Below are 12,882 nucleotides of genomic sequence, written 5' to 3'. Positions count from 1 at the left end.
TCCCCCCCCTCCAATAGTGGTGTTCCCCCCCCCCTCCAATAGTGGTGTTCCCCCCCCCTCCAATAGTGGTGTTCCCCCCCCCCCTCCAATAGTGGTGTTCCCCCCCCCTCCAATAGTGGTGTTCCCCCCCCCCTCCAATAGTGGTGTCCCCTCCAATAGTGGTGTCCCCTCCAATAGTGGTGTCCCCTCCAATAGTGGTGTCCCCTCCAATAGTGGTGTCCCCCCCCCCCTCCAATAGTGGTGTCCCCCCCCTCCAATAGTGGTGTCCCCCCCCTCCAATAGTGGTGTCCCCCCTCCAATAGTGGTGTCCCCCCCTCCAATAGTGGTGTCCCCCCCCTCCAATAGTGGTGTCCCCCCCCTCCAATAGTGGTGTCCCCCCCCTCCAATAGTGGTGTCCCCCCCCTCCAATAGTGGTGTCCCCCCCCCTCCAATAGTGGTGTCCCCCCCTCCAATAGTGGTGTCCCCCCCCTCCAATAGTGGTGTCCCCCCCCTCCAATAGTGGTGTCCCCCCCCTCCAATAGTGGTGTCCCCCCTCCAATAGTGGTGTCCCCCCCTCCAATAGTGGTGTCCCCCCTCCAATAGTGGTGTCCACCCCTCCAATAGTGGTGTCCCCCCCTCCAATAGTGGTGTCCCCCCCTCCAATAGTGGTGTCCCCCCCTCCAATAGTGGTGTCCCCCCTCCAATAGTGGTGTCCCCCCCTCCAATAGTGGTGTCCCCCCCTCCAATAGTGGTGTCCCCCCCCTCCAATAGTGGTGTCCCCCCCCTCCAATAGTGGTGTCCCCCCCTCCAATAGTGGTGTCCCCCCCCTCCAATAGTGGTGTCCCCCCCCTCCAATAGTGGTGTCCCCCCCTCCAATAGTGGTCTCCCCCCCCTCCAATAGTGGTCTCCCCCCCCCTCCAATAGTGGTCTCCCCCCCCCCTCCAATAGTGGTCTCCCCCCCCCCTCCAATAGTGGTCTCCCCCCCTCCAATAGTGGTCTCCCCCCCCCTCCAATAGTGGTCTCCCCCCCCTCCAATAGTGGTCTCCCCCCCCTCCAATTCCTCATCCCCTAGTGTTCTCCCCCCCTCATCCCCTAGTGTTCTCCCCCCCTCATCCCCTAGTGTTCTCCCCCCCTCATCCCCTAGTGTTCTCCCCCCCTCATCCCCTAGTGTTCTCCCCCCCTCATCCCCTAGTGTTCTCCCCCCCTCATCCCCTAGTGTTCTCCCCCCTCATCCCCTAGTGTTCTCCCCCCCTCATCCCCTAGTGTTCTCCCCCCCTCATCCCCTAGTGTTCTCCCCCCCTCATCCCCTAGTGTTCTCCCCCCCTCATCCCCTAGTGTTCTCCCCCCCTCATCCCCTAGTGTTCTCCCCCCTCATCCCCTAGTGTTCTCCCCCCTCATCCCCTAGTGTTCTCCCCCCCTCATCCCCTAGTGTTCTCCCCCCCTCATCCCCTAGTGTTCTCCCCCCTCATCCCCTAGTGTTCTCCCCCCCTCATCCCCTAGTGTTCTCCCCCCTCATCCCCTAGTGTTCTCCCCCCCTCATCCCCTAGTGTTCTCCCCCCCTCATCCCCTAGTGTTCTCCCCCCCTCATCCCCTAGTGTTCTCCCCCCCTCATCCCCTAGTGTTCTCCCCCCCTCATCCCCTAGTGTTCTCCCCCCCTCATCCCCTAGTGTTCTCCCCCCCTCATCCCCTAGTGTTCTCCCCCCCTCATCCCCTAGTGTTCTCCCCCCCTCATCCCCTAGTGTTCTCCCCCCCTCATCCCCTAGTGTTCTCCCCCCCTCATCCCCTAGTGTTCTCCCCCCTCATCCCCTAGTGTTCTCCCCCCCTCATCCCCTAGTGTTCTCCCCCCCTCATCCCCTAGTGTTCTCCCCCCCTCATCCCCTAGTGTTCTCCCCCCCTCATCCCCTAGTGTTCTCCCCCCCTCATCCCCTAGTGTTCTCCCCCCCTCATCCCCTAGTGTTCTCCCCCCCTCATCCCCTAGTGTTCTCCCCCCCTCATCCCCTAGTGTTCTCCCCCCCTCATCCCTAGTGTTCTCCCCCCTCATCCCCTAGTGTTCTCCCCCCTCATCCCCTAGTGTTCTCCCCCCCTCATCCCCTAGTGTTCTCCCCCCTCATCCCCTAGTGTTCTCCCCCCCTCATCCCCTAGTGTTCTCCCCCCCTCATCCCCTAGTGTTCTCCCCCCCTCATCCCCTAGTGTTCTCCCCCCCTCATCCCCTAGTGTTCTCCCCCCTCATCCCCTAGTGTTCTCCCCCCCTCATCCCCTAGTGTTCTCCCCCCCTCATCCCCTAGTGTTCTCCCCCCCTCATCCCCTAGTGTTCTCCCCCCCTCATCCCCTAGTGTTCTCCCCCCCTCATCCCCTAGTGTTCTCCCCCCCTCATCCCCTAGTGTTCTCCCCCCCTCATCCCCCTAGTGTTCTCCCCCCCTCATCCCCTAGTGTTCTCCCCCCTCATCCCCTAGTGTTCTCCCCCCTCATCCCCTAGTGTTCTCCCCCCTCATCCCCTAGTGTTCTCCCCCCCTCATCCCCTAGTGTTCTCCCCCCTCATCCCCTAGTGTTCTCCCCCCCTCATCCCCTAGTGTTCTCCCCCCCTCATCCCCTAGTGTTGCCCCCTCCACCCCTCCCACAGTGTCCCCCCCCCCCCCCACAGTGTTCCCTTCTCCCCTCCCCTTGTCCACTCCCTCTCCCCTCCCCTTGTACCATAATTACTTACCTGTCTTGTAGCGTGGGCCGGCTTAACAGCGCGCACCGCGGTACTGGAACTTCAATTTCGGGTTCCGGTTTCCGGCGGGACTGAAAGGAAGTGTGCACACTGAGTGCGCACTTCCTTTCAGTCCCGCCGGAAACCGGAACCTGAAATTGAAGTTCCTGTACCGCGGAGCACGCTGTGCTGCCGGACCACGCTACAAGACAGGCAAGTAAAGCTTCATATTCGCTCCATAAGACGCACAGACATTTCCCCTCACTTTTGAGGGGGAAGAAAGTGCGTCTTATGGAGCAAAAAATACGGTAGCAGAGGGAGAAAGGGAAAAAAAATGTGTATCCAAGTTACAAATAAAATCCTAAAATTATATAAAAAGTATCACATAGGAATAATCACTTGAAAAGACTGCTATTGCAAAATCCCAATGCACTGCTCTGTTAAAGGAACACTATAGGGTCAGGAATCCAAACGTGTATTCCCAACTCTAAAGTGTTAAAATCCCATTTTAGACTTATCTTTATTAACGTGCCGCGCGGGTTCACCAGCGCTGTCGCCGCCTCCATGGTTGAGATCATCAAAACTGATTATCTCAGCTGATCCAATGTTTTCCCGTAGGAAAGCATTGGGAGGCTAACGAGCAAATGCAGTAAAACGCAGCAGTACACCCATCCGTATCTCCTCATAGAAATGCACTGAATTAATGCATCTCTATGGGAAAAACTCAGCGCCTCCCTGCAGAGCATGAAGATGTCGAAAGTCAGTGCCGCACATTGTGCAGCAGTGACCCTGGAAGCACCTCTAGTGGCCATCTGAGTGACTGTCATTAGAGGTGTTTCTTGCTAGTAATGTAAACACTGCAGTGTGTACAGCAAAAATCCTGCAGGTACAGATACACATACAGACCTGCAGAGACACGCTCAGAAACACACACAAATTATTAATAATTAATGTCCACCCAGCCTCCGTACCGGGAGAGCTGGCGTGGATCTGTCCCTGGGGTCCAGTGGGGCTTAAGTGTGGCGGGCAGCAGAATTCCTGTCAGATGTGGCGAGGGAGCTGTGTTCTCTCTGCTCTGCTCCCTCACGGACTATCTACTGATGCTGGGAGCCGGATTATGACGTCATATTCCGACTCCCCGCATCACGAGGGAGCAGAGAGAACACGGCTCCCTCGCCGTGTCTGACAGGAACTCTGCCACCTGACCGGGGGGGGGGGGGGGTCCATTAGGTGGCTAGTGGGCTGTCTCTTGGGCCCCCCCTATGACAGGGGGAAAACGGAGGGGGCGGCATCCAGAGGGCCCACGGTTGCAGGGGTCGTGGCTGCGGCCGGGCCCCCAGCAGTGAGAGGCCCGGTCGCAGACGCGACCGTGGTAGGTACGCCACTGTCCAAGTTTATTAAAGGGACCCTAAAGCACTGCAATGCTTTTTGGAAGTATAGTTGAATGGTCAGAAAGTACCTGGGGGGTGAAAACAAGGGGTTCTACTATGGGATGTGGCTAGTTTTGTATCCATGATTATTTTCCTATAACTATTGGGCATTGTTAAAGTGTATGATCGTATAATTGAGTAGTCTCTTTTTCGATGGAATGAATACCTAATGTTACCTGTGGTCTTTCAGAATTGCATTACATTCCAATTTCTACTCGTATTGCAAAATTATCCATTTAGCAATTATGGGAATTTTCATTCTTCATTTTCACAAACTTGCTAAAGCTATTTTTAGGCTTTTACACTAGCTGCATTTAAACACCAAAATGCATGTTTTTTTGTTTGTTTGTTTTTGCAGGAGATTAAAAGCATTTTTACTATAGGCTAACTATCAAGGGCTTTTCTATATATTTTTGGAGGCCACAAGCATTAACAACATTTGTGTTAAGGGTTTCTAGGCTGTTTTTTTTTGTTTTTTTTTATTAGTTGTTTTTTTTTTGTTTGTTTTATTATCTGATGATAACCTTACCATTGAGATCACCAGTAGATAAAAAATATAAGTCCCCTCTTTCAAATCAAGAGTTTTATGCACCTCTAAGTCAGAAGGGAGACACTGGCACTTAAAATGCCCATAAAATACTATCCTGAATAACAGTAAGGTAGTAACAGTAAGGTAATTTTATGCACTTTTATGGTTTATTTGTTTGTTTTTTGCATCAGGGTCTGCCTGGGAATTTTAGAATGTGTATTTTTTATTTTTTTTATTCTCATTAAACCATGGTCTATTACAATTAAAATGTAATTGCATACCTTAAGCCAACATTGCTGCATTGGAGAAATTCTGTTGCGTTTTTATCTGTTCTTCCTCATTTGACTAATTTGACATACATTTTGGAATTTTGATTTTAAATCCTCACTTTGTTGAATAAACCTATATAGTTTTACAAAATAAGTGAACACAATACCTGAGCACATTATGGGTCTGTAGACTGGCTCAAAATCTTTGTTTCCTTAAAGGAGCACTATAGTGCCAGGAATAAAAACTTGTTTTCCTAACACTATAGGGTCATTAGGTCCCCCTCACCCTCGGGGCCCCCCTCCCGCTGGGCTGAAGGGGTTAAAACACCTTCAGCCACTTGCCTTTCTCTAGCGCCGAGCTCACTCTGTGCTCGGGAACTCTACACCCACTGCCGACGTCAGATTTGCATGTGCAGCAAGAGCCGCATGCGCATTCAAACCGCTCATAGGAAAGCATTACTCAATGCTTTCCTATGGACGTCCAGCAAATCGCGGAAGCGCCTCTATCGGCTGTCAGTGAGACAGCCACTAGAGGCTGGATTAACCCTAGTGTAAACATAGCTGTTTCAGAGAAACAGCCATGTTTTCAGCTGCAGGGTTAACACTAGAGGGACCTGGCACCCAGACCACTTCATTGAGCTGAAGTGATCTGGGTGCCTATAGTGGTTCTTTAACATTTGTGAAGTCTGTTATATTTCTTCTCTCAAAAAAATAAATGGTCTTTTTAACACACACCTTATTTCCTTTTCCTGCAGTACGAATTCACTGTGGTTGAATATGGGGATATTTTCAGGAAAGGATGTCTTCAGAAATGAAAGGTTTATCGCTTTGTGCATTTTCAGTGTTGCATCTCGGGTTTAGCTGCATTGAAAGTAATTTATCTCTTCCCAAGTTATCCATTTTGCAGTCTGTAACACCCACTTTCCATTAGTTCTGGAATACCCCTTTCTCTACTTGGTGGTATCCACAAACTGAAAGAAGCATATCTCACTTTATCATATGTAACAGAGTGTCTGACATGAATACTAACTGAATCTAAGGTTTTAATTGTTACATATTTTCATTATATCCTCAGCAAACTAGATTTCCGTGTATTTCTTCCTCTCCATTGTAGTTTTTCTTTATCCACAAGCTTATAATCGTTGAAAGGACTGCTCAAAGAAAGATCTGATGAAATAAGCATCCTTAAAACCAAGAAAAGGCATTGGTTTTAGAATATTTTTATTCTGTTCGAAAATTCTCATCAGCATCTTTATTACATGCAGGCTGTTATTGACATTAATTTCCTTGGTTACTAGACGTATGTAATGACCGTAAACTTCAAACTACTCAAACAAGGAATTTAGAAATTAAAGGGATATGCACATTGGAGTTGACCCCTATTTTCAATGTATTATATAGAAAACGGATAATAGTTTTACGCAATACCACAGTTTTATACATAAATGTATTTGTGTATAAACAGTGTGCTGTCATCTAACATTACTGAGCCCACCATTTCCATGTGAAATATAGGGATTGCCTTTTAATCCAGCCATAAGTGTCGCTTAGTCTGTAGCCTGGCTCCGCCCACTGGGAGATCATCCGTACTGGCCAATAGAATGCTTCTCAGAGAGATAAAATGAGTGGTAAGCACTACACAGGCAATGCTTCTAATGGAGAAACATTACATTCTCCTTTGTGGTGGAGTTAGATTGTGGTTTTGGGTTGTTTTTATTTTTTTTAAATATACATTATTTATGTGACCGAGTAATGTAATCACATACTTGTAACCTCACTCATAGTGGTGTGGGGGGGGGGGGGGGGATATTTTTTTGTATTTCATTTTTTTAGATTTATTAAATAAACAAAAATAGAAAACTCCAACAAGGAATAATAAAAGTGAATAAAATATCCACACGAGGTCAGGATTAGTGTGTTTTTCCCATCAACTCCAACTGCAGATGTGAAATTAAATCACTTGCCATTTCCCACCATTATAGATCAGCAGAATACTTGCATACAAAAAGCATAAGCACTTGACAATTGTTATACTGTCAGAAAAAAATGGCTCTGCTTCCACTCTATGAATGCACTATAACTGGAATTGCAATGTCTAGCATTGCAGCAATAGTGACACGTTACCCAGACCACCTCATTGTCCCTTTAAGAAAAGAAATCCCCAGACACCCTTTTTATATATATATATATATATATATATATATATATATATATATATATATATATATATATATATTTTAATAAATTTTCAGTGTTCAAATTGCAGAGCTAAGGGAACAGGGACACTGCACCCAGATCACTATGATGTCACTTTAACAAATCACTTTTGTTGTTGTTCTTACACACATCTGTGATAAGTTACTGGAGTTTTTTTTTCTTTTTTTTAATATACCAATCCAAAATAAGAGTGCATTTACAAGTGAATGGATGAGAATGTCTGCGTCTGATATGATATAAAATGTAATGCATACAATTTTAAGGGACATTTTAAACACAATAATTACTACAGTCACCCTGACCATTTCAGGTCAATAAAGTGGTCTGGATGCCAGGTCCCTCAGGTTTTAAAACTTCAGATGCAAACATAGCCGTTTCAGAGAAACTGCTATGCTTACATTTGGGGATAATCCAGCCTCTAGTGGCTGTCTTCTGGACAGCCACTAGAGGCGCATCTGCGATGCTGGAGGCACATTTTGCCTCCATCGCGCAGAGCGTCCATAGGAAAGCATTGAGAAATGCTTTCCTATGGACACTTTGAATGCGCGCGCGGCACTTGCCGCGCATGCACATTCGGCTCCGCTGGTGGGGGAGGAGACGTCACGGCGCTGGATTAAGGTAAGGTGCTGATGGGGTTTTAACCCCTTCAGCGCCACGGGGGGGAGGGGGGGCACGGACACCCTCAGGGCACTATAGTGTCAGGAAAACCACTTTGTTTTCCTGACACTATAGTGATTCTTTAACCAAGGTTTTTTTTTTGTTTTGTTTTTTTCACTCCTAGCATTCTTTTTAAACATTTATCTTCCTTCTCTATAGTTGCAAAACCTTTAATGGAACTTCATCTGAAACTAATGAGAAAAATTGGAAAGTCTGTTACAACCGACAGATGGGAAAAATACTTAGTCAAGGTACATCTTTGGATCTTTGTTTTTACTTGAGTTCTGTCCTATTTCTTCTCCTTAATTTTTACATAAACATTTAATTTTTGCTGCTTAATTGTAGATCTTATATGTACATTTGAGTACAACAATACCCCATATGTATAACTTTGCCAAGTATCAATCTGCATTGTGAAAGAAACCTTTATCCCAAATGTAATCCTAAAATAATCACAATTCTAACCCTAGCAATAGTGTTAGGATTCCCTTTATTGATTTTAGCAGAGGGATTCCCTTGACGACCCCAATCCTAACCCTTAATTTATTTATAATCCCAAGGATTTCCATCTGCTAATGAGTACTGATATTTGCAAAAATAATTCTGTTAAAACAGTATGTTGTTGCCGTGTACTGGCTGTTTTCAGTATTACAGGGAGAACCTTGTCATAATGAAAACCCAGCATGCTGAATACATTGCAGTCGGTGCTGGGCATCTGGCACCAGTTGACAGGGGAGCCATAGGCAAAGGACTGATACCAGTGTGTCCCTCGTGTAAACAAGGATTTAACCCTTTTCACACAAATGTACCATTGGACACTTTGAGCACTGCATGCAGCTCATCTGTCAATGTGGGGCCACCAACTGACAGGAGAATGCCCAGTATCGAATGCAGTCTTAGAGTTCCCCTGTCACTCGCAGGAAACAGTCCCTGCTGGTGAAATACCGTAGGACTGAAATATTCAGTCATGTGCCCTTAAGGGAAGAACATCCATGATGGAATTAAGTTAAGGGGGTTAATATCGGCATATTCCCAACTTACTACTAAAAGCGTTATCTTCATACAAAATGCAGTTTAATTCATTAATTTGAAGGGACACTCCAGGCCCCTAAAACACTTTAGCTTGCTAAAAAGATTTATCTGTGAAGAATGTCGTATTTTTATCTCACTTTGCAAAAAGTGCAAATTTCAATAGAATGTGACTTTTTATTTTTTTTTATTTAATTTTATAAGTTAACCTAGTTTTGGTGTAATATTTTCATATAATCTTTTCAAATGACTTAATATTTTGAGAAATATTTTTATATGTTTGTATCAGATATATTTTTTGATATTGCAATATTTTGAAGAAAAATCCTTTGAAAAATTTATCCAAAAATATTAAGTAATTTTAACGGCTTACCGAAATATATTAAATCAAGGCCTAATTTAGAACACACTGTTCAGAACATGCAGCTTTTAATAATGGCAGGACAGCTTTTTTCAGTCTTGCCTGTAAAACGGATCATTTTATTTCAGCAACATTTGAATACAAAGTGGGATAAGAATGGACTAGAACAGCTTGTAATTGTATGGAATGGCTGATGTTATGTGAAGAAAATATTCAGGGAACAATCTGTTTCAGATATGCCAGGATTACAACAGCACATGGGCCTGGGAGATGGAGAAGAAAGGCTACCAGGAGATGAGCTTGGAGTGCAAAGTGGGCTTGCTGAAGGTAATGTATGTTGTATGTTATTTCCACTGGGTTCTCAAGTTCTTTCAGTAATGTTCTGGCTTTTGATGTATTCTTCAATTCAATTCCAGCACTTGTCTGCATTGTTCTTTCCACTCCTTCAAATCTGTAAATTTCTGCCGATGCCATGTGCATATCTTATTAACCCTTGCTTGGAGTGTTGAATCGTAGACGTCACCAGTCTCAAGACATTTAATTCCTAAAGTCATGAATTAATTTAATATAATTTCACTTTGGCAAATAATAAAACGCTGAGCACACCAGCACACATGGCCAGCACACACATCACACAAAGCCCACACACTATGGGGGGGACATAGTGATAAGAGTATGGGAGGGAGCAGAGGGTGAGACGCTATGCCTAGGGCTCTAGGCAGAAGCAACTACTAATCTTTCTAATTTTAACTATTTTGTGTATCAGGACATGTGAACCGTTGTGAGGGATAAGTTGATTGTGCACTTGTTTAATTAGATAAAATTTCCACATACCTGCATGTTAATAACATAATTGGGCATATATTTATTAGCTTTGGTATGTCTGAGCCACTGCTTATTTACCAAAGAAGGACCTTTCCTTGTTGCAGCACCTGTGCGAGTGCCAATTTGATGACAATCTAAAATTTAAAAATATCATCAATGAAGAGGACGGTGACGCCATGCGTCTGCAGCCCATTGGGCGGGATAAAGATGGCTTGATGTACTGGTACCAGCTGGATCAAGATCATAACATTCGTATGTACATAGAAGAGCAAGATGATCAGGATGGATCAACCTGGAAGTGCATTGTCAGGTAGACCAGTTTAGTGATCAACATGTAGGCCTGTGATTTTAATGCTCTATTTATCTACCATTACCAGCAACGTGAGTGGATATTTACTGTGACAGCGACCGGATATCCATTTAATATTCGTTGTATAATTAACTGGACGCTTCGAGGGAATTTCAGTATTTTGTCTATCCCATCTGTCTTGTCAAATCAGCAGGTGCTGTTGATGCTAGCGTTAATAGGACTTTCTAAGCACCAAAACTGCTATGTCACAATATAGTGATTTTCATGCTTAGATGTTCTCTGGCAGTGTAAAACATTGCTTCTGAGAAATTTATCAAACATGCCTCTAGTTGCTGTCATACTGATAGCAGCTGGAGGCACTTCCTCCTAAAGATTTTGGAAATTGATGGCTTTCATGCTTGGTGTCATCACGCACAGTATGGTGATGATGAGCACACGCAGTGCTTCTCAGAGTGAAGCATTGGTTTCATTGCTTTTCATAAAGGAACATCAAAATGATGGAATGCAGTTATTGCCTCATAAGCAGTAGGTCACCGGTTCGAAAGTTGCCTATCTAGAACCATGAACTGTTGGTCCGCAGACTGAGCGATCACTGTGAAAACCAATCACTCTGCTCACATTACCTTAGTTTTCAGCTATAGCAATGAAGTGCATTAAATGGCTCCCTGGATGATCAGACATCCTGGAGGGCATTCATGTCTCTTTTGATGAACTGTCTCTTTATAGTGAGACAGCCAGCAATAGCCAAGTGACAGCTGATACTAACATGTACTGCTGCTGCTTGACCTACCCTTACTGCCTGATTAGCGGTTGCTGAGGATGGCTGTTCCTTTGATCACTTGGTTTGGGGGACCACTACATTGCTATTTCTAGTAAGGCATCAAGAAATATCTCTCACTGATCACAGTAGGGCCGGCTTACAAGGGCTCATCACAATCTAATTAAACGTGGTTAAGCTGGACGGTGAGTGACTCACCTCTGGGAAGATCTGATGCATGTTTTTAGTTGTAATAGCCGACTGGAAACACATTGTCTTGCTAGCACAAGGATTATCTGTAATTGTGGAGGGAAGAAAATAGTCTAAAATACCTAATCTGAAAATAAAATGAATCTGGAGAATTTTTGAATTTTAAGTAATTTTGACCTAAAATGTGTGTTCTCAATGCGGTATCTAGTTGTTTATTGAATAAAAACACCACATGTTCACATTCATTGGACTGCACTGATGCAGTGTAGGTATGGCTTGCTTATATGTTTCGTACAGGTGTGGTTAACAAAACACGCTTAGTTATCCTCTTGGGTTACACATTAAAAATGTTCAGAGGCTGCACGTAAGCTTTCCAGCAACTGGGAAATGCTCCCCTGTGATACTATATGCTCCGTTTAGACTCCTAATTCTGCTTCATGGGGAATTGAGATACAATTGACTAGTCTCGGTATTGCTTTCACAACACCTTGAAGCCTTTGTGTAGGCACAATATCGGAAGAATTTGTGTATGTCCTTGATAACTTGATTGCTACTTGATAATCCTGCTGTTTTTCGGTGGTTTGTTCTCATTACTTACAATCCTGCAGCCCTAGTATTTCACCCTGATTTGGAAGCAGAGGTTATAACTGCGCTAGCTGAAACTGATTATGACTGCTGTTGTGACTCAAGTCTGCAGGGTTTTTTTGCAGGGTGGCGTCTGGTGTTCACTCTTAATGTTAGGATTTATTGGTGTGGAGGTTCAGCAAGGATTGTTGAATGGGACAGCATATTGGTGAAGCCCAGGTATATCAATATTATCAGTTACACAACTTTTCCTCTGTATTCTCCTAGCAATTTGACTAGATCGTGTTTTGGTTTTGTTTATTTCCCCCCAGAAGATGACAGGAGATTATTTAAAATATGCTAGGGATTTACCAGGGTTCAAAGTTTAGATTATTATCTGGGTAATCAGCAGACAGGTTTCCAGCTGCTATAGAACTACATGTGCCTTAATGCTAGTAGATTATCCTAAAATTAATGTATATGTGTCACAAAAATATACTCTATCCAAGCCTGAAGAAGTATTTATGTGCAGCATTCAAATATTGTATCCATAGGCTTTACCATGTGCAACACACACTTGTTTGTGTCATTAAAGGGTTACTCCAACCCTTTTTTTTTTTTGGACGGGTGTAATTTTTGCACAAGTCTCATTAGTCAGTGCAGAACAGAGTTCCTGGTAACGGAGTCATGTTTGCTAGAGGTACAATTACAAAATTGCAGATTTCTCTGCATAGGCTGCTTGTTGCACATTCAGATTGCTCGCACCATGACCACTGCTCAAAGCAAGACACGGTCATGGGGGTTGGAATAACCTCTTAATTGAAGCAACATGTCGTTTTCATTTATTTTTCTGTCGTTGTAGGACTAGGAATGAACTAGCAGAAACCCTTGAGCTGCTGAAAGCTCAAATTGATCCTGCATTGTTAAAGAAAATTGAGCCGCAGGAAGGTTCATCTCATGAGATCCCCTGTCCAGACGATGAAGTGAAAAAGGAAAATGAGGGTATGTGTTTTTTTTGCCCTTTACTTACAAGCTAAGATTTTGTGCAAGTTT

At 44.7% G+C, this 12,882-nt stretch overlaps 1 protein-coding gene across 1 annotated transcript in view; it reads left to right on the top strand.

The window, feature by feature from the left end:
* The window catches only part of RSF1 (remodeling and spacing factor 1), a 42,402-nt gene that overhangs the window by 6,073 nt on the left and 23,447 nt on the right, over positions 1-12,882 (top strand). The window contains exons 2-5 of the mRNA XM_063430969.1: positions 7,933-8,024; positions 9,398-9,490; positions 10,093-10,298; positions 12,692-12,831. Coding sequence (XP_063287039.1) covers positions 7,933-8,024; positions 9,398-9,490; positions 10,093-10,298; positions 12,692-12,831 — 531 coding nt within the window. The remainder of the gene's footprint in view (positions 1-7,932; positions 8,025-9,397; positions 9,491-10,092; positions 10,299-12,691; positions 12,832-12,882) is intronic.

The sequence above is a fragment of the Pelobates fuscus genome, chromosome 1 (genome assembly GCF_036172605.1).
Source record: "Pelobates fuscus isolate aPelFus1 chromosome 1, aPelFus1.pri, whole genome shotgun sequence".
In the NCBI taxonomy this organism is placed as follows: domain Eukaryota; kingdom Metazoa; phylum Chordata; class Amphibia; order Anura; family Pelobatidae; genus Pelobates; species Pelobates fuscus.
This window is presented reverse-complemented; position numbering and strand designations above follow the sequence as displayed.